The sequence below is a fragment of the Mizuhopecten yessoensis genome, unplaced genomic scaffold (assembly GCF_002113885.1).
Source record: "Mizuhopecten yessoensis strain PY_sf001 unplaced genomic scaffold, ASM211388v2 scaffold1511, whole genome shotgun sequence".
NCBI lineage: Eukaryota > Metazoa > Mollusca > Bivalvia > Pectinida > Pectinidae > Mizuhopecten > Mizuhopecten yessoensis.
Window position 1 is genome coordinate 931,058 of NW_018404083.1, and position 23,242 is coordinate 954,299.

The 23,242-nt window shown below is 34.4% G+C and overlaps 2 protein-coding genes and 1 non-coding gene across 3 annotated transcripts in view; 1 reads left to right on the top strand and 2 right to left on the bottom strand.

Annotated features, from left to right (window-relative positions):
- LOC110463612 (ankyrin repeat domain-containing protein 11-like) overlaps positions 1–9,027 on the top strand; it is a 32,701-nt gene extending 23,674 nt beyond the window's left edge. The window contains exons 11-14 of the mRNA XM_021518362.1: positions 838–936; positions 1,684–1,827; positions 2,741–2,836; positions 3,391–9,027. Of these exons, the coding sequence (XP_021374037.1) occupies positions 838–936; positions 1,684–1,827; positions 2,741–2,836; positions 3,391–3,570 (519 nt within the window). The 3' untranslated portion in view covers positions 3,571–9,027. The remainder of the gene's footprint in view (positions 1–837; positions 937–1,683; positions 1,828–2,740; positions 2,837–3,390) is intronic.
- Positions 9,028–10,095: 1,068 nt separating this feature from the next.
- Positions 10,096–21,322, bottom strand: LOC110463618 (thymidine kinase 2, mitochondrial-like). The gene is made up of 10 exons (XM_021518377.1): positions 21,126–21,322; positions 20,434–20,483; positions 18,971–19,045; positions 18,430–18,483; positions 17,890–17,979; positions 17,498–17,571; positions 15,988–16,076; positions 14,876–14,955; positions 13,998–14,078; positions 10,096–13,507 (listed from the first exon to the last, which is right to left on the bottom strand). Exons 1-10 carry the CDS (start codon positions 21,307–21,309, stop codon positions 13,391–13,393), a joined length of 894 nt encoding a protein of 297 aa, XP_021374052.1. The 5' UTR covers positions 21,310–21,322; the 3' UTR covers positions 10,096–13,390.
- Positions 21,323–22,355: 1,033 nt separating this feature from the next.
- On the bottom strand, positions 22,356–22,437 carry Trnal-aag. The gene has a single exon. It is a non-coding gene; the product is annotated as a tRNA-Leu (tRNA).
- Positions 22,438–23,242: the final 805 nt, after the last annotated feature.

Below are 23,242 nucleotides of genomic sequence, written 5' to 3' on the forward strand. Positions count from 1 at the left end.
GGAGACAAACACGAACATATCGCAGCCTCCCAAAAACACACACATACACTACACGCATGCATCTTGCACACAGGGGAGGCCGTCCTTAAATGACCTTAGCTGTTAATAGGACGTTAAACAAAATCAAACAAACAAACAAATCATACACCTCGACCTGTAAGGGCTGTTCCATAATTTATTGTGTGGGGAGGTGGGAAGCACCTGTATTAATATTGTATGGGTGGTTTGGATAAAACCAGATCTGTCTATACTACTGGGCAGGGTTCAATTGTACATAAGATTAAGGTCGCCCTCTAGCTTCGAGCTAGAGGGAATTTCCCTTTAGCTCAGTGGTAGAGCTTGTCTAGGAACCTGGAGATCGAGGGTTTGATCCCCGGTGGAAGCACACTATTCTCTTTCCTGTTACAAATGGTGTCCGTGGCCCTCTCTGTGGTGACAGGGAGTTAGAACCTGGGTTGTGGTGTTCGAGGGCAAACACATTTAAAAAGGAGGGAGTATATATATATAGTGTGGCAGGGTTCAATTGTACATAGGATTAAGGTCGCCTTCTAGCTTTGAGCTAGAGGGAATTTCCCTTTAGCTCAGTGGTAGTGCGTCTGACTAGGAACCTGTGGATCGAGGATTTGATCCCCGGTGGAAGCGCACTAATCTCTTTCCTGTTAAACTACTATTTCTTTAGTTAAACAACTTTTTAACATTTAACAGGTGGTGGGGTATCTGACAAGTGCCTCCCACCCCTCCCATACTGTTAATTCTAGAACTGCCCTTGTTTTCTATTCAAACAACCTTTACATATCATTCTGTAGTCAAATCTTTAATTGTCGTCTCATATTTCAGCTGTCTCCTCCCAACTCTGTGACGGGCACAATGCGGGATTTGTTCGTTGAGCAGGAGAAGGCACGATACAAACTCCGACTACAGCACCTCATAGAGAGGGTAAGTATGAAAACCAAACACCAACATCAGAATCGAAAAAAAGCAAAGCATTGCAAATATTACAGATTGCCTCGCATGCATAACTGCAGTCTGTTAGAGGGCTTATACAATTGTAGTTTGTATCAATTAACTTCATTCTTCGATTTTATTGAATGTTTGTTTTATTAATTTATTTCTAAATCCATATATGTAAACATTTAAGTCTCTTAAGAAGCATTTAGAAAGTGGCTAAAACGGCAAAGATTTCCTACAAAAAGTATACTGACCATGACCTTAGCCATAAACCCCTAAAACACAGGTGCTGGATACACTAAATGTGATGTGTATATACTATATTACTATTATGCATCATATTACGTGTGTGTCCAGAACCTGTGCCCTGAAACATGAACACTCTCTCGAGATATTTACACACTTGGCTATGGCACCACGAAACAAAGTTAACTGTTTTGAGGTAATCTTATTCTTGACGATAGTAAAAAGTTTGATCAAATACATAAGAAGATGTGCTTATAAGATCACTGATGACCTTAACTTGTCCTTGAATGTCAGTAGGTATGAGAATAAGATAAAGATACAATTCATTTGAGGTGCTGTGATATGTCATAATTTGTCCCCAACTGAAAGAAGTAGGAGTTTCAGGTTCCTTAATATCATTTAATTTCCATTACATTTCAAACAATTGATTATTACTCCAATAATCTTTAGAGAAAATCAAATAAGTGATCTCCAATCTGTCTTGAACAGGAAAAGCTGACACTTTCAGTGGAACAGGAAATAATCAGGGAACATGGTAGGGCAGCCCGCGCCATGGCCAATCAGAGTCTACCTTTAAGTATGTGCACCTTACTACGAGACGAGGAAATCTACAACACTATTGATCCGGAACAGGTATTAAAGATGTTCTTAAAGACAAATTGTCTATTAAAATTACTTTTTACTGTACATGAGAAATAATTCTTTGACGTCGGGTTCGGGGGGGTGGGGGGCGGCGGCAGGAAGGAGTTACCGTAACAGTGTCACCAGTGATTTAATCTACAATTTATATTCATGGGTCCTTTTCAACTGTGTTGCTAAAAACAATTGGTCCCACAATGTTAAATTTAAGTATATCCAGAAATTCTACAAGTCCCATCAAAATTCTATAAGTATAGGACTCATATGTAGATTTCTCACCGATCACCATTTATGACAATAATCATACAATTTAACAATCCAATTAGAATTCACCGATTATGTTTTCGGTGTTGGACAATACCTGTTGTTTATACTTACCGTACAAAATGGATAAATATGTTCCATTATGCAGTACACATTGTCACTGTGTCAGATTACATTTCATGTATGACAGAAAAGAAAAGCAAAACTGCAAACATTAACTCATTCACCCCTGAAGACACATTTGAACTCTTCAAATTCAAAGGCTGGAATAGTTCATTATGAAATTTCAGGTGTGAATGAGTTAAGGAAGGGCACAAGCTTGAAGTCTCTTTTTTTTTCTTCAAAAAAGCTACTAATTGATGCTGTTTTTTATGAAAATGAAATTTAAAAGAATAAATACAAGAAATCAATAAAAAAATTGAAGAAAAAAAAATCTGTTTTGAAATATTACAATGTATTACAAGCTCTGATGTATGTTTTATAACTGATCACAGTGTATTATCTGTCCTGACTGATGTTTTGTAATAAGTTTCTTTAAAATAATTTGATTATTTTTAGAAAAAAAATGTATAATGTATAATTCAAAAATGAATTAAATGTCATCTTAAGAATAGAAGAATGAATTGATCGATGTTTTACACAGGTGGAAGAAAAGGAGAAAAATGTCCGTTCCCGGTACAATGGTCGACAGTTTCTTTCATGGTTGAAAGATGTGGATGATAAATATGAGAAAATTAAGGTAACAAACAGTATGATTTCTTCAATCGTAAATTTATTGGAAAATTTTAAATGACACATACACGAAAAAAAATCTCCCTAAAATTAGAATACAGCTAAGATATGCAAATGCAGCATGATTGCAGTACTACTCCAGGTCAAAACTTTTGTAGTCGGTCTCCCACTCACTGACTTGTATATGTAATGGGAAATTGATAAATGAAGATAAAAGTATCATACACAGTGTAAATGTAATTAAGGAATGACTTTCCTTTACAGTTAAACCATCTTTCCAACTTCTTAATAAAAAAAAAAAATGAAATTGCTTCGTCATCATGAAAATGCAACAGCAGAAACCAAGGAAATACAAAAATAGGGGGAAAGGGTGTTGTGAACCCTTTATATAAAATGAAAATAATAATTGAATCATCAGTTTAGTTTTTGTATCTTGACTCTTTATTTGAAAGTGTTGTATTGCATTGATTGGACGTGTAAAACCTTGGTTTATCTGCCTAACACGACATAAACAATTCTCTCGGTATTGTGCCCGAAGTATATTTTGTCATCTTTTTGCAGGAGTCGCTTCTTCTGCGCCATCACCATGAAGCGGAATCTTTATTTGCTGTGCAGAAGATGGACTGGGAATGGAAGATGAAGGAAATGAGTTTATGTGACCACAAGAGTGCACCCACGATAGACGATCTCCATGTTCCCATGGTTCAAGTCAATGACGATTTTGAGCTTCGGCCCACGTAGCAGTAACGGCAGCTTGTTAGAAGATTTTTTTTTTTTTTTAATGACATTTCATTTCTCACCAGTTAACATGATATCGTGAACAAGTTCTGTCGCGTCAGAACCACCGTGTATAGAAAGACTGCGTTAGTAGACTCACAAGGCCATTTAAACAATTCATCAATTCATCATGGAATGATGTGTGCTATTATTAAGTATGGTAGTGAAATCATGGTATATAAGATTTCATGTACAGCCTGTTTGTCTCTGTACATAACGTGGTCTGGTTTAGTTCAAATATTTGTCTGTTTCTATCTGTACTTTGCAATGAAGGTTGAATAGCTTGAGAACGGATGGTGACATCAGATACCAAATTTCTAAACTCGGGTAAAAAAAAAAAAAATGGAAGAATATGTAGAATTCGTGAAAGTGATGGACCATATTTATTAATTTCACAAAGATTCATAGCTAACCGGTAGTTCACTACAACAAATAGTATGTTACACTTATCAAATCTCGACAAAAGCCATATTTGGTGATACTTCAGCATGCGTCAGACTTTCATTAATTGGCACTAATTTTCACGAATAATGAAAATAATGTATACATGTTGTATTTGTCTTTAACACTGGGATATGGCATTAATGATATATTTGTAGAAATCATCAGGGCCCGTATTCATGAAACCGTTCTAATGCTCAAGCTTGGATTCTGTGCTCAAGCCAGCTTTCTTGTAACCCACCTGAATCATGTCAACGAGTCAAAAAGTCAAATTTAAATATTGAAAACAGTATTCGGCTATAAGTCTCTTCAATTTTTGTCCAAAACTTGAACAAAATAAGATTTTTTTAAATGTTGTATTACTGGAACAAGAGATTCGCTTGAGCACAAACTCCATGCTTGAGCACGAGAATGGTTTCATGAATACAGGCCCTGGACTTATTGAAGGAAATTGATAACTGTGTGTATAGCTTCCCCGTACTCAGTAATGGGCTGGTCCCATTGGAATTGAGTCGACTCTGTTTTTAGTAGATGTAATAACGGGATTATTCATCCAAGATTAATTAACAATTAGTTGACATCGTCGTAGATTTTTGTGTATATTCACTCACCTCCGTATCTTTGAAGATTTCTGTGATAGAAATTTTATCATTCAATCCTCAAAAACACCATTGGTTCATCAACAGTGCTTTCCGGTCGTTCAGTGATGGGAGTTATCATTGTAGCATCTCTAAAATGTCGTATCACTTGGTAATTTTGAAACTAAAAAAATTACCAAATGTTTGGGAAATTTAAATCAAATACAGTGTATCACAGATTTTCTGTATCGTCTAGATGTTTGTGAAAGTTAGTGCTTACTGAAATGGATTTTTTATTTTTTTTTATCTTCACCCTGCTATAAGGTTTTTTTTCAAAATTTATACAGTATTAATCCTTTCACCACTGTAGACTATAATGAACACATCAATGAATGGAAAAAGCTACTGAAGTTACATAGGGATGACGAGGTTAATGATATTAGACCTATATAGAGCTATCATACCATCATCTCTCTCATCTTCATCGTTGTCGTCGCTTTTGTAAATAACCTTCCGAGTGTATAATTATATACATTGTGTACAAACTGAACATACACTGTATGTTTACCGTTGTGAGCGGTTTAGCTCGCTGAGTACTTTCTAAGAGATTCATGTCTATTATCGATGTTACCGATTGATAATGCACAGTCTTTGTTTATCAATTGCTTGTTGGAATATATAAATATATATATATATATATATATAAGATGAATACATATTTTTTTGCCAAGATAAACCGTTTCAGAAGCAGAAACACGGAAAAACGCATTTTAGATAAATTTAAGAACAGTTAAGTGTAACTGTCTCGGGAGAAATATAATATCAATCTATCAACGGTGAAATTTCGCTGTGAATATTTGTTGTGACTATGGAGACGTGTGACTGATTATAGTTGTGTGTGATTTTTTTCCCCTGTGTCTTGTCTTTCATTACTTTTTATTTCTTTTGACGGTTTGGAAATGACTCCAAACGTCATTAATTTAAACAATTGGAATACTGTGCATTTTATTCCTATTATGTTATATATATTTTTTCTTCATATGGGACACCTATTTATAAAACTTACAGCATACGAAGAGCTAAAATGTGCTATTGTACTACATTTTACAAATGATTATTTATCATCTTTAAAACTCTTAGATTTAAAACAAAGAGAACCCTCCTCATTCTGTGTATCACATTCTTCAACAGCGTTTTTCTTCTTCTTTCTTTTTCAAATACTTTCAATTTAATATGTATTGTAAAATTTGTCGTTCAAATTAAAAAAAAACATCTGAAAAATCTTGATCTTTTCAGATTAACAATGATAACAGTTTTAACTTGCATGCTATTTCTATCGATGTCACAAAAATATCATCTTTATAAAAACGGATAATTTAATATCAGTTATTTGCAATTCCTTAGAAATTGTCATGAGCACAATTTTACCTATATTGCACTGTCTAAGTTTCAATTATGATTCTGTTTTATCTGTTGTTGTGTATAATTGTTTTATGTTTTGAAACATTGGATTTAATATTAAATTGACAGGGCAATTTAAACAGTGTGTACATGCATATATTTTTTTATAGTTTAATTTTTGGTCACAGTACATAGATTTTGTAGAATTCGTTTTTCTCTCTAGCACTCAGTTATTTCATTTAACACTTTACTTCAGCTACCTTGATTGAAAACTTGATTCTTTTCACAAAATATATACTTTCCTTTTGATCTTCTTGGGGCCATGCATGTGATACATTCTAGAGGCATTTGTAAGACCTGGTAAGATTTGAGAAAACAATGGTTTATGGTATGTAATCACTTTCATTTCAGACAATTTTCAACAAAGGTTGACCACATTGTGCCAATTATATGTAATACATATGTATGTCTTTTTCATTTAATATCTTATTTCCTTGAAACAGAAAAAAATAAAATAAAGGGGAAAATACATTGGTTTACATTTTTCTATAGGAAAAAAACTAGTTTTCAAATAAAGAAATTTGGGCATTTTGTTTTAGAATATTTTTGGTAATTGGAATGCGATAAGCATATGTAATGGGGAAACATTGGAGGTACACCATTAACCCTATTGATTCGTGAGAAAACCAGAAATGCTTACTTTTGGGGAATCATTAATACACCCGTTTTAAAAGTTCAGGTAACCTGCTAATCAAAGTGTGTGCTTTTCACTGTATACATTGCTTCAATGTAGAAAAATGGTTGATTATTAGAGAATGTTGACTGTATTCACACTATATAAGGTGTTTTAGTATTATATTGTAGAGGTGACGAGTTAACTCGCAAAACAACCACTGTATTGAATGGCCCTTGGTGCATCCCTTGATACATAGGTTTATTTTAGAAAAACATTTGACTAAGTGTAATATTTACTATCGGGTAGAACTGAAATGCAAACAACAGTTGTTAAAAAAAATATATGATTTTTCAATGTTGTGCAGAAATACTGTCAGAAAAAGATAAAATTGAGTCATTTTAATTTACAAATATTTGTTTGTATTTTGAGTTCTTTGTTCATCTCTGCAATGAATGAATACCAGCTGTGACAGGTATGAGATTTTCCAATATAATTTGTATGGTAGGGAGGGAAACAAATGTTCATGGCTTATCATCTATCGGAATGTTTACAAACATAAAATGATATGTATTGTGAAATGTGTGTAGTTGGCAGAATATGGATTATATATTTCTGATTAATTTCTCTTGCCTCTCTTGTAATTGATTTTGGAATAGTCTGTAGAATTATCACACTTGCTATATGTCAGATGAATACAGCTCTCCACATCATCCTGTTTTGATTTTTAAAAAGTTTGGTCGAAGAAATACACGTGTCGGTGTATACATACATCAGAAAAACATAGAATTCCTGAATTTCTTCGGATTTTGGCAAAGTAGAATGCACAGTGCATGTTTCTTTGTACCTGAAATTATGTTGCACTTATTTTACTTTTTATTCGAAATTAAGAAAGAACATTTTGACACTGCTAGCAAAACAATGACCAGTTTCCAGTTGATCTTTCTGCAGTAATGATGTAATCAGTATGAAAACAGAAGTTATCCATTTTAAGTATTGAAAGTCAACTTTTCTAAAATTGGAATTTCTAATCCAAATTTTAATACTGCAGGTCACGTACGATTGAGTCATAATGCTGTAAATCAGAGGTGTTCATGACTGCATAAACTGTTAAATTTTATTCTGAAATTTTTGATCGCCACACTGGTATAAAAGTTTTTGATTGCCACACTGATATATTGAAAGGGCTGTTCCAGAATGAATTATAGGGTGCGGCAGGAGAGACACTTTTTCAGAGATTCAACATCCATAAAATCTTAAAAACAATTTGATATAAGGAATGGTGGGCAGATCGGGTTTTAACCCCATCACCCATAATATTTCAATGTAAGTACTTCCCACCTCCCCCATACAATAAATTATGGAACAGCTTGAATGCTTTCAACAGCCACACCCCCGTACTAAAGTTTTCAACTATTTTATTCACTACACTATGACCTTGATCAACAGGGATCAAGATCCATTAATCAAGGCTTTCACCCCTATGTAACTTTAGTAGACTCTACCATGCATTGATCTGTATGAGTCCATTATGGTCTACAGTGGTGAAAGGGTTAAGGCTTCTGCAACAAACACTTTTTTCTTGTAAAAGTATTAAAAGTGAAATGATTGTTTTACACAAAGTTTTTCTAATACTGTAGTGTTTTTAATTCTTTTGCAAAATAAGGAAGAATAGGATATTTATATGTGATAAATCTTGAAAAGTATTTCATCGTAATGCTGTCGTTTGCAAGAAGTTTCGTCTCATTATTTTTCTGCATGCTTAACATTTAAAACTTGCATCCATGGGGAATCAATTTTGGAATTGCATCCATGGTAATTTTCACAAACTTTAACTGTTTTTTTTCTTTTTCTTTTCTTTCGGTCGTTATGATCTTCATTTTCTTTAAAGTTGATTATAATAAATGTTATTGTCTTATCTCCTATAAAGTCATCCCATCTATTGTCATTGGTGTAAACTACTCATGTGATACTAGAGAAATGATCTTCACTCCCTTATATCTACAATAGATCCTGATGTTCAGTAACTGGGATTGGAACATCTTTAAGATTTTGTCTTATTGCATTTACAATATTATTGGAGTCTGTTGATGTAATATGTACTGGGAATACAGACATTTAGGATGGCAGGTAGTACTGTATGCTTTGTACTGGCTTTCTAACGTAAATGTAGTAGTGAATCTGACGGGAGCTAGAATGTGATTCTCTCGCAGATTTCCATTGGACAACAGACAGCTTATGTTTCTGTGTGTAACTGCGTTTTATTGGGCGGAGGAAAAACTTGAATAGGTTTTCCTTTCCAAGTGTTCAAATAAAATGTACAGAAATACATTGACTTTGATTTTGTTATTTTTCAAGTGTTAATTGTGTCTTCATCGATACTGTTATTCATTTCCTGTTTGAGAATTTATAGGAGTGGTTAAGAATTCTGACATTCTGCTACCCCTAGCCCTCCACCACTGGGTCGCGGGTTCGAGGGCAATGCCAGGTACTGGCCGCAGGTCGGTGGTTTTTCTCTTGGTACTCGGTCTTTCCTCCACAACTAAAACCTGGCACGTCCTTAAATGACTAAAATGTTCATAGGACGTTTAACACAAACAATCATGAATTTATTTTCCATGTACAATGATATTAAATTATATATTTGAACTTGCAATCAACTCTTCTCCGAGAAATATCATGACATGTTGCAGTATAGAGTGAAGATTTGTTTTTGTGAACAAATTATACATGTCCCTTTATAGGTTGAAAATCTACATACTTTGGGCAGCTTCATACTTCCATAGGCAAATAAAGAAACACTTTAAAAAAAGCAATGTAAAGGTTTAGGTGATTTTACTGTAAATTTGGCACTTGAACCTTTGATCGGGAGTGGGGTCTTAACACTGAACATATCTTGCAGGTGATGCAGCTATACTTCAAATTTCATCAAGGTTTGTTAACTGTTTAAAAACAGCAATTATTTTACTGATTTTTTTATCTAAAGTCATTTAACCTTTGACCAAGTAACGGAAGGAGATAGGTGGCAGTACCATCCGACAGAAATATGTAAAGGATGAACAGAGACATTTCTACAATCTCGCAACTGCTTGGGCACTGATGTGTTTTAAGTTTCATGCAAATATGTTTAAGAGAAGCAGCAGTGCTCCAGAAGATTTTGTTAAAAGACAGATGGATACCCCGATTCCAGTAAACCTAGGTCTCACTCATCCTCGGCCTTGTTGTTGTTGGGGGTAAGTATAACAGTACTGAATATATTAAAGCTGCTAAATGTATGGCATCCATTATCAATTTTTTTGTCCCCCAAATTATATAATGAGAGAATTTATCTACCTATAGGCTTTTCAGTATACCGGTAAGCTAGAAAGATAACAAAATGAGGTACAAAGAGGCATTTATACAATTTTATTTACCGGTATATATCGTATCAATTTATTACAACATTTTACAACAAAATATCACAATATAAATGAACACTGAAATAAATCACATATTTCTTACATCTAACTGATATTTGTTTTAACCATAGATCAGATAAACTGGACAGCATCCACTATAAGGTGATCAGCCATGTTTATTACGATGTAAACATGTTTCGACACACAAGGTGTGCGGTCATTGATTACTTTTTGTGCCGGACTTCTGAATTCCATTTAATAGAAACTCATGCACGGAGTGCTACCAAATCTTTGGAACAACGGAACACGGGACGTTGGATATCATTAAAACCCTTTCACCACTGTAGACCATAATGGACTCATCCAGATCAATGCAATATGGTACTAAAGTTACCTAGGGGTGAAAGGGTTAATGCTTTGTATTGTTTAAATCATCTACAGGTAATACTTGCAATAAGAATCAATGACAACTTTATTGGAAACAGTTACACGCTAGAAAATCATTCTTACGAAAACAAGTTCTTGTTTTTATCACTAGCACCATTTTTTGGCAGAGCTGTTGCAAGATTGTTTTTTGGGTCATTGCAACATTTTCACACTCGTACATATGGACTGGTCAACAAACCATTTTATACAAACACACGATATACAGGTAGAAGTAGAGGATGAAATACACACAGGAAGCTATATACGTTTGTCCTGTCGAGTGATCAACAGGGTTTTCATGAAGTAATTCATGAAATGCGTAATAACTTTTTCTTGTGATTATTGATTTCTTTAATATTCCTTCGTCCATATATACGTTTACATACTTATAAACTTATAACCTCATACATGAAAACCCCTGTCGTTTATCTATTAGATATAATAGGAAACTTTTTTTTATATTTCGCTACCCCGGTATTAAAAAATTATAAAATAATAAGATACCGACAAAGAACTTCAGAAAACATATATCAAAATATTTCTCTTACGCGTACATTACAACAACAAAAACATGATAACATCTATTTGACTTTTTCCTTGGTATGTTTAAAAACTCATAAACCCACTCCAATAAAGTAAGTTCTGTCCATAATTATGAAATAAATATATTATACTGTGCTTAACACATATTTTGTGTGATATTATTTTTCAGTAAACTAAATTCATAAGGATGGATCACGACATACAAATGCATATCTACATGCTAACTAAATATTCCAACACATTTAAAAGAAACGTCAAACATTATATATTATTGATAATTACATTTAATGATATCAAATTACATTTGTATGGGACTTTCTATTACGTTTTCTTTATGGAATATAAAATTGGTCCATAAACACAAGCAAAAATTTAAAAAAAAAAAAAAATCCCCAAAACATATTTTAACAAAGAATATACATTTGTAGTTGTTCAAAGCAGGTTTTTCATACCATAATAAAAATACTTGAAACATAAATATGAAAAAAAAAAAATCACAAAATTAAATGATCTGTAACAAAATTGTTCAACATTTTGTTTCACAGTGACACTTGACGTAACGTAACTAGAAAAAAAATCTGAGATTCTCAATGCACTGATCAATTGTATAAACCAGTTGCTGACAGCACCAACATATGTATAGCAATGAGATTAAAACCTACCTAAACACGATGGATGCAAAAAGAACGTTTTTTGGTGGTACGTATAATGAAGTGTTGGATGTTGAAAGAAAAAGAAAATCAGTAAAAACCTCAATATCACATATACTGCCTAAATTTAACCACATAAAGTGTCCTAATAAAAGGCTACTTGCACAAAAGCATTTTTTCTTGTAAAAAAACAACTTCTTAATGTGTTTAGAGGTTGGAATTATTTAAATTATATGTCTCTTGCTTTCTACTAAAACGGTTTTCAAGATCACATTGAATTTTTCTTTATTTTCTCTCATTACAAATCCTCATAACATTAAAATATAACATTAAAATATTGTTAAATCCTTAACGACAAAATGTAGGCAGTATAACAAAAAAAAATCAGTAAAGTTGTGTTGCACTAAATTATAAATTCGAATGAATCAAAAATGATTTTAATTTTTCCATTTTTTTTCCTGCTGTTGTCATCAAGTTTGACAGATGAGGTAGTTGACAGTCAGTAATTACGTAAAATGAGACCTGGTAATACCTTGTAAGAAAGGATATTTTACTACCATAGTATAACTTCAGGTTAAACAGTGTTTACTGTACACTGCCGCCTTGAACACAGATCAATAAGGATTTCATATCCAGGAACAACATTACGGTGGAAATTTATCTATTACGCTAGGAGTCAGGACAATACACTGACTGCATCAAAACAAATTGTTTTGTGATATTTTTTTGGTCTCTAGAAATCAGTTCTGTGATTGTTGAGTACCTACGGTTTCTGATCATCCTTCGTTAAATTTTTCAAACATCCTGTCTAGTAAATTTTGTGATACAAATTTCAGGATGCTCTCATCAGAATATCTGATCAACCTCATGTATTTTCTAAATTTAAAGACAGCAGCATTTTAAGATTCACAGCAAATTGTATATATATAACAATTATGTGCTCACATGTCTTAACCAGGTATTTTTGAAGTATTAAACAGAAAATTTCAATATAATGATTAATTGTCTCATTTAATTGAAAATGTAGTCTTTCTTAAAAATTTCTTTCTTGAAATTTATACAGCTTTGAAACAAGTTTTCCCAAATAGCAAATATGAAATGCACTAAAAAAAATGTACACAAGATTCTCCCTTTAATATACAGCTACACCTGGATTTGAACCCAGAGCCTTCGAGCACTAGATGGATTGCCCTAACCAACTGAGCTGTCAGGTGGGTAAGTGGTGAGTCCATCTTTTCGAGTCTAGACATACTATATCTTTGTCTTTGTCAAGGTAAAAAGACCTATAACCTGGGATGCTTTCGTGTATTACCATCCAAACAGTTGAACCGGTTGGACAAGAGTTGTTCATTTAAGAAATAAGGTTGAACCTAGTAATCTGATGCTGCTTTCAGGCAAGCCTCTTGACAAAGCCTTGCAAGGCCTGTGCGTAAACATTTGCAGGTCCGCGAGGTTTCATACCCGAAAATGTTTCATTTGAAAACAGACAAACTGGTTGAACCGGATATGTGAAAGGGGCCCAGGTGTTCCCTTGTTAGAAAACATAAACAGAATCACAGCTTCCAGCTTCAATTGTTCTTTGTAAGGGGGAATAAACACAGTTCCAGTGTCCTTTGTTTGTTCTAGGAACAGAATTCCACTTATTATTGTTCACATGTCATCCCATCTGCACACTCAGGTTCCTACAGCCGATTCCAGTTGTATAGATTCTGGTTGATGAAACAAGATTTCCTGGCTTTTTTCCTGGTAAATTTTTATCATTTCTTCTGTCTGCTGGTTAGCATCAATTACCTGGAGGTAACAAAAAGATTGTAAAGATGAACAAGAGGTTTCCCCTGATTTTAAGCATTATTTGACTGATACTGCATTTTACCAGTGATAAGCCCAGGAGGCCTGTGCATGTAAACTGTTCCCTTTGTTTTCAACCCACCATTAAACCTTAATTGAAAATCTTTCACCTTTCAATGACATCACTGAAACGAATTTATTAGATGAAGGGTATTTGTTGTGCATGTGTTTTTACTATACACATGGAAAAAATAGCTATCAAGAATCCAGGCATAGTACATAATATTATATGACAACTAATTAAAATGGAATTTTGAAACATGCAAAAAATGCAATGAGATCGTTCATGCCATATATCTTTTTCATTCATCTTAACTTATTCACCCCTGAAATTTCATAATGAACTATTCCAACCTTTGAGTTTGAAGAGTTCACATGTGTCTTCAAGGGTGAATGAGTTAAATTCAGGAAATTTCCTGGTAGAAATACTCACTAGAATGGGGCAGTCTGTCTGGAACTTTGTCTTGGCTACCAGCCAGTCTTCATGCAGCTCATGTAAAGCATAAAGGTAGTCCTGTCAAAGAAAATTAATAAATAATCATTTTAATTTCAAACTAAAACATCACTTTCTGTTATGCCACATTATAAGCTTTTTATTCAGAGAAAATTAGCACAGTAGGCTTTCAAATTAGAAAAATAATCATCCCAACTCAAATTGCATTTAGCCTGGTTAATACCATGCTAGTAATTTTGTTGTGGATGGTGTTTCACTTAGGGCTTGGGTTCATAGCCATTTGAAAAATCAGCATGGCTAAGTACAAATTTAGAGAGAGAGGGGGGGGGGGGGGGATACAAAAAATATTGCTGCCTTTTGGAATACAGTAAAGGGAAGTAATCCATCAGATCTAGGAAGCATGTCCACTATTTAACCATCCTGGATACCTCAGGGGTTACGCTCACTTTCGCTCTCTTCATCCCTGGCTTATGGTCATGACAAAATCAAAGGCTCAGTGTGCACACTACCTTGTTGATGAGACGTGAAGACTTGTTTGATCTTTGATGTAAACATAAAAAGAATCTGTCGGTCACATAAAACTGACAGGCTTTGAAGTCGGTTGTCGCTCCTCCGTAATCTTCAAAGGACAGGTATCAGTCTAGCGATTGGTCAAGATAGCCAGACGCTTGCCTTCAATTTTGCTATGACTTAATCCGGGGGTGCAGAGAGCGAAAGTGAGCGTACTGAATTTCAAAGATATGTTATTTTGGCGTTAACATATAAAGGCTAGGAAGGTAATGGCTATCGAGGATGCTATTTAACATAACCATTGATTTGATGATTTCATATATTAATGAACAGTAATTATTAATTACCATTGGAATGGTAATTTCTTCTTTCCGACATCTTTTCATAATTCTTTCGTATACTGTTTCCGGTTTCGTTTGGAGATAAACTGAAAACAGACAAGACCACATCTGACAGATTCATTTATGCTAAACTTGTAAAGATAAGACCATGCATGATACAGAAACCTATATAATTCCAAATTTGCTCATCTGGTGTGCAAGTCAAGTTTTCTTCTATTCATTCTTGTATGAACATTGGAAAAATCCAGATTCAATCGCTAAATCGTTGAGACTATGAAAAAAAGTCCTAAGGGAGGTATCCTAGATTTTCAAGCTCATATACAGTAGAACCTCATTATAATGCCACCATTTGTCCAGAGAAATTTTGGCAGTAGAATGGGGGAAATGTATAAAGGATAACAAGAAAAGGGGACTTCAAATATTTTGACAGTAAACGAGGTGGCAAATGAAACGAAGGGGTATTATACATATATCAAGGTTTCACTGTGCACAGCAAAATTCTGTGATGGGATTAACAACTGTGTGAGCTCTAAATAAACAAACTATTCTAAAATATGGCTGAGATAATCTGGGTATTAACCCTTTCACCCCCAGGTATAACTTTAGTAGACTCTACCATATGTGTATCTGGATGAGTCCATTCTGGTCTACAGTGGTGAAAGGGTTAAACCATCATAGTTTGTAATAACAAATTTCACAGTAACATGTATGTGGTCACATATTTTTACTTTTAAAAGAAATTTTCTTTCATTTTTGAATCTACAGAAATTTCGAATACCTTGGTAGTATCAAGATGCATTAAGAACCAAGGGAATGTTCTTGTATTGAATTTCAAAGACATGTTATTTTGGAGTTAACACATAAAGGCTAGGAAGGTAATGGCTACTTAAAATAAGCCATTTACGTGTATCATTTATGTGTATGCATTTATTTTTATGACGTGGAAATGGTAAATTATAAACATTATATAAAAACGAGTACCGGCACTAGATTTTTCTATATATCGGGGAACTTTCACCCCGTCAAATTTCTGCCCTATGTGGATGAAATATATATTTTCCCACTGTTAATTTCGCCTTTTACATCGGAGATCGTCAATATAGGGCAAGTATACGTACCAATCAAATCTATACTAAGATCATGGTGTTTTCTTATCCAATCAAACCATTCCGTCAGAATCACATATTCCATGGCCGTCATCTTACCACTGAAATATACAGATAGGAAATAAACACTTGAAATATATTGCAGGTTGCTTTTAAATACAGTCAAGCCTCAGAAACCAACCGCTACAATAATCATATTAAGTAGGTAAGAGATGGAGCATCAACACCAGGGATTCCGTGAGTTATGAGATTTTATTTGTTGACATGTTTCGGTAGGCTAGCTAGGCATCGGAACAATTTTACAGTGGTATTGAAGAGCTAAGGTGCTAATTACGGCTCACAATGTAATGACGTCGTGATATTGTTATTTAGATCACGTGATATCAACAAGTTTTGGCGGGAAATAGTGACTGCAAATTGGCGACGTTGTTATCGGCTACAATATATAAACAATGGTAAACAGCTAGACTGGCTTGGGTTGTTCTTCAATGACAATGAAATACAATGTCTACCCAAAGGACAATAGATATTTCTTACAAAATTACACATGAACCATGTACCAATAAAGTCAATTAAAGTGTTCTCATACTTTTACTTCCTCGTAGGCAGTGTTTTTTAAATTCCACGTGGGGATGGCCATACAGTATGGCGCAGGCCGGTAATATAATTATAATAGTTCACTTAGTTTTGAGACTGTGTTTCCTGTTTATTGTTCAAAGGTGTGCCTGTATTCAAAGGGTGCATTTAGAAACAAAAGTGTGTTTCAAAATGACTTCACATTTGATGATAACACTCTGCTGTGGGCACTAATCATATTAAAGGATCAGAATTATCATTTACATACATTCCAGAATGTTTTTCAATTCTTAATGTACACCTAGGCGTTTTATAATCTAGTCAATTTTGTGAACTTGGGACACTTGATTAAATTGTGGATCAAGTTATAATAATCCCACTAAGTCACTAATTCAGAGAAAAAAAATCACTTTCTAAACTTATATCTAATTACTCCAGGAACTAGTTAAAACACGAACGATATTAATCCAGAAATTAAGACTTCTGTTTAGATAATAAATATGAACACAATTACTGAATTCCACCCTTTATTTAGGAACTGACATCATGAGATTACATAGGATTTGTTTGCAGTTTAACGACCTCGCAACAGTCAGGGTCCTATGCGGACGGGAGAATATACAGGAACATTACAATGCTCTACCCATCTTACACTGTATGATTTCAGAACTGGCAATTCATAAATACTGTATTTGAGCTAATTAGTGCCTAATCCCTTATGAGCACCCCCATCATTTTTCCGCCCAATAGTCTCATACCTTCGCTATAACTTATTATATGTCAGAGAGAAAGTGTCAATTACATCCATATAGCTACATATAGGGGGGAAATTGAAAAGGTTTTGCAATCATTTTAATATTCCTAAAATTATAAGAGCCTGGAGCATTTGTCTGGTTAAATACAGTTTATACAACTTAGACATTAATACTAGTGCAACCAAAAATACCTTTTGTACAGATTTTCCACAAAACAATACTTGGCGCTGAAAATGGACCTCTCCATCAATTTGATCGGTTGTTCCTGAAAAAATAGTTTATGTCTGAAAGTCACATGGAAATTCTTCTCTTGTTTGTCAAAAATACATTCCAATGCTGTGCATTTCATCATTTTTTTAAAAATATTCATCGCAATGTCATTTAAAATGTTGTAATTTATTGCAATACGGAAATCACACAACTTTAATAATAGAGAAGTTAATAACGATAAACAAAATTTGCATTTAGGTTTTTATTTTTCTGCATCTTCAATATTCAATTAGATTCTATATTCAACTACTATAGATCTATTGCCATGTTTTGGATGCAAGAATGTAAATATAGCATTCAATGATGTACTTACTGGTACTTGAATATGTCTGTCAACCATCGTTAACTGAACATAGGTTTGTAACGTCAAGGACCATCGCTCGGGGTCTTCATACATCTTTGCCTACAGGTAAACAAGACATAGACATGAAACTGAAGAAAGGTCAGGTATCACAACCAGTAAGTGTTTATTTTTTTATGTTTTGATGACTTGTATGGTACATACCATGTCGACTTAACCCTTTTGTAAGGGTAAGTATTTGTAACGTGTTAATTTCAAGTTTTCGGGATACTGACTAGCGTAAGATTTTAGTGTTGTTTACAGTGTTTAAAGGAAGAGTTTAGAGACATCCAGGTTATACATCCTGATCGATGCATTTTGAGCATTTGCGAATGACAGCAGTTTTAGGCCTTCCTTTTAAAAAGAACAATAAGAAAAATGCCCTATAAACCCTTGAATTTCATATCTGAATTTCTGTGTGAATTCTGTTTTACATACATTTTGTATTTGTATCACAATCGCTATGGTAATTTGTGAAATGTACGAACCATACAAGTACGCACTCTGACTTACTAAAACATTATGTCCTTCTACATTCCTCCACTTTTTAACCGGTTCCTCATACACCTGAAAATGTCAAATCAGTTAATCATTATCTGGGAAATATGATTCAAGAAAGGGCCATATGAACTTATTATAGTAAAACCTCGATATAATGTCCCTCGTTTCATTCGCATCTCACTTACAGCCAACATATTTCAAGGTCCCTTCATCTCTTTTTTAGAATGATTTTTCACATTTCCTTCAATTTATCACCAAACCCCTTTATAATGCCAAAATCTCTCTGGACAAATGGTGGCGGTAAAACAAGGTTTTACTGAACATGCAGGAAAAGTACTACTTTTTAAATACATTCAGGAATGGGACTACATTTATATAACATAGGGACTATTTTTTTACAGAAAAACTGGTGTAACAAGGGTTGATCAATCTATATAAAAAAAACATGAGAATTTTCTCATTCAAGAAAAGTGTCCTGACAAAGACTATGTTTTTTTTTATCAAGACACTGTTACCTGGTATGTTTGCATGGTGTTATAGTCACTATCATTACCTGGACGTCGCTATATTTCTTGAAATGTTCTAAGAATGTTGTCTTCCCACTTGCGATGTTTCCTTCCACACAAATCTAAATGCATAAATTATAACAAAATTAATACAATAAACATAAATATATATATAACTTGATACTAAAGTAGACTGTTGAGTATTGTGACCACGTTATTATTTGAGCCATTTCTACCCCAAAATCCATTTAAATTTAAAACTACGGACTGAAATTTCAAATCTACTGAATACTTCCCCGACACTTTTAAAATGTTGGTTTTTTTTTTACAGGAATGTCATGGTAGGGAATTCAAATTTTCAGAAATTAGACAACTTTGATAATTCAGTCTATTTTGTCATGTTGTTTCATATTTTTTTTCTCTTTCTCTTGTAAACCAATGAGCGCATCCTTCTGGTTCTTCAGAAAAAGTTGTTTGAGTGTTTTAAATGACATCCGTTACATGCCTTGAATAAGGATCAAGGACAGTTCTTTTTGCAAACTTTGTAGTGCTCCATACCGGTTACTAGCTACTGACCAAATATCATGACTCTATCTAGGCCTGTCTATTTTTCTGTCACTGTATTACGATATTCCCCCTTGTGACCATGTTTGTTACCAGATTTTGCTTTCCTTCAAAAGATTAGTAAACAGACTGATTGCTCATTACAGGAAGGTTTTTATTTTCCCCTTATGGGCTCCGTTTAGCAAGTTTCAATCTCCATCAGCTTAAGATACTTTCGATTAATTTTGATTGTAATCACAGGTACATGTAACCCTGGTAAATACTAGCCGCAATATATCGCTCGGCTATAGAGAACTTCTCTTTAGCTAGAACGGTTGAGCGTTAGACTAGTAAGCCAGAGGTCCCGGGTTTGATCCCATGCGGAGGCAGTGATTTATATTTAATTAATCATGGGCTCTGTTACATTGGCGCCCACGTAGGGCCCCGAAAAAAATACTCGGCCTTGCTCCACAAGCATCGCTGTTACCCCTGGAAAACTCGAGGACGAGTTCTTTACTGGAAGGGGAGTATGTAACCCTGGTAAATACTAGCCGCAATATATCGCTCGGCTATAGAGAACTTCTCTTTAGCTCGATCGGTTGAGCGTAAGACTAGTAAGCCAGAGGTCCCGGGTTCGATCCCATGCGGAGGCAGTGATTTATATTTAATTAATCATGGGCTCTGTTACATACATATTACGACCGAGTGAAAAAATAAGGTAATATGTATATTAAGCATATTATCGTATCTTTTCTCTCAGTACCTGTGTTGTGAGCAGCCGAGTGGTTCTCAAAAGAGGTTCATCAAAGAAAAAGTTTACAGACCAACGACAGATGCCAACAGATTGTGAAACCAGTCACTTGACCCTTTTAGTCAGTTGAGCTACTAGTGTAAAATACTTTTTTTTAATTTTTTTTTTATTTTCCAAGATTTTCAGAACATGTACATTATACAGAACATCACTTACCGTTAACACTTTATCAGGATTTGTGGATAAAGCCGCTGTCATATGGTCTCCTAAAAATAGAAGAAAAACATGAAAGAGACATTTAATTTAAAGCAAAACTGTCAGATAATGCTGTAATCGGGGATTCCACAACTGTTTTAGTTTACCACACTTATTTTGGCAGCTGAAATATCCGGCAAAGATAAATTTCTTAAAAAGGACAAACAGCTTACTCGGTAAACAAAATCATATTTTGTACCACTTCACGTTAGAAAAAAAAAGAATGGTTTGGAAATATTATGTCTAATGTTGTCAAATACGGCACGTCTAATTATATATATATATGTATATAAATTGCCTGGCCGAGGAACAGCAAAGAACAGTCTCCAAGTCTGCCTTTCTGAGGCATTACACTTCTAGAACTAAAAAGTGTTTAGTAAGCACTATGTTATAAGTCACAGATCAGACTTATTGTTGATTTTCACATGACGTAAACATTTTCTATTGTGTTTAAAATACAACGAAACTTCATGGATTATTCCCCTGAAAGATACTGTATGTTAAAGTAATGTTCTTTTGTTAGGACTCTGAATCAAGTCAAAATATCTGTAAATATCGTAGTTATACACTATCTACAAAATCCGAGATGTAAACAATCAACAATCATGTTGATATTGCATAAGCAAAAAAACATACGGTCGGCATTTTCTTACCATATAACGTCGGAGACAATTTTTGAGTTTTCTTGCAATTTGCCTTCCCCATAATAGATACCGTTAGCGATCTCGTCGGTGGAACTACCTTTTGAACCCTTGCTAACGCAGTGCTGACAAAGCCTTTAGTAAGAAGGCCAAACACATGCTTCTTCATGGTGCCAAACAGAAAGGATATTCCCATGTAGACCAATCAGTGATCGTTTATTTATAGAAAATGAGTGTAACACTAATCTTAATTATTGAAGTGTTTACACCAAAAGTGACCATAACGAAGCTTTAAAATGATAAAGACTTCTTGAGGTGACCGATATCAGCAGTGCAGATGTATTTGGAAAAGCTACCGCATTTATCTGACCGTCATGGGATCGGAAAACAGAACAGCGACTTCATGCAATCAATCAATCAATCAATCGCATTCGCCCATCTATCAACAAGATTGCATTTATTTAATAAAATCAACAATAAAATAAAGCTTAAGTACACTGTATTAAAAATCTTGTGACAAATTAATTCCCGATCACATAATTAAGAATTATTTTTCATTTTATGCTGATTGGGCAGTATTTCATTCTAAAAAAATAATGATGTTGTTATCGTGTATATGGTATTAGTAGGAGTATGTAATATGCATTATTAAAATATGTTTTAAATAGATACTTTAATTTGTGACATATATTTTACAGGCCATTTGGTTCAAAGATCGAGTGTCATATCACACCCCATTTTGATGATATAAAGGCTATTAAGGAGATATAGGCCTACAGACTAGTTACATCTCATTCTACAGTTATTGTTTATATGCACGGAATTAAATTAGAAATCCCTGCTATCTAAGTCAGCCGTGGTATATTAATTGTGAGGAAAACTAACAAGACTCTGAATTAACTGTTCATACCTTTTCCATTTAAACTGAGTATGTTAGTTTGATGATGATGATGATGATGATGATGATGATGAACAGTTTCTTGTCCCTTTTTTAAAAGGTGACATTAACAGAGTTTATTTCCTAAATGCTCGGAGAAATGTTCTGTCTCTATAGATTCAGAAAATTATGTTTTACAAACAGAACCGAATTATAGGTGTCTTTTCAAAATATACTGATTCGTTATTATGATTCACATACTTGTAAAAGTGGTAGTGGTACCTCGCAGTTTCGTTTACATCTAAATATTCATAACTTATGTTTTGGGACTTACCGATCAATAATAACAAGTTAAAAAATAATCCTGGCAGCGGTGGGATTCGAACCCACGCCTCCGAAGAGACTGGTGCCTTAAACCAGCGCCTTAGACCGCTCGGCCACGCTACCGTTGGTGTTTCCGCATTTGACTAGCGAGTAATAATGAAATAGGCCTTTCGACTGAATCTTTTATCTTAGCAGTGAAAGGTTCCTCACATATAATTTTACAACGATGCCTTTTAGAATTGCTGTTGATCGTTTAATCATGGAATTAGATTCTATAATGCTATATGTAATCCGTGGTTAATTTTGACAAGACAGTGCTGTGAACTTTCTGATTATCTATTTTTTGTCCGTGATAGCCTATGAGTTGTTCTTCACGTGCAATACGTAAGGTTATCGGACGACCATTTCAATATCCTACCCAGTATCAACATAAGACCTCATATTAACCCGAGGGTTCAGAAGCCCGAGAGCTGATATTGGTAGCATTGGCTTTTCGATCATCAACTTAATTTGAACATAAAGGGAAACTTTACCTTTGATAACTCATTTCTGAAAAGAGAAAAAAACAAAAACTTTGCGGGACTTAAAAATGAAAAATGACAGAGGTGAAATAAACCAAACAGTAACCAAGAACCCAGATAGCAGACATATGTTGGCCCGACGTTGGCCCAATACATCAGGGTTGGTTGGGCCATCTTTGGAAAATTACGCTGGGCCAACATTCTTTTGTAAATTAACGGTTGGTTTTACAACGTTCAACTAACGTTCGGCCAACGATACTAAGCCAACGCCGACGTAAGGCCAACCAATCGACCAACAACCAACGTTGGGCCAACATATATCTGCTATCTGGGAATAGACTTCTGACGGACAAAAGAAACAAAATCAGCGGGACTAGATAGGGCTGACCGATGGTCAACGGAGGTGT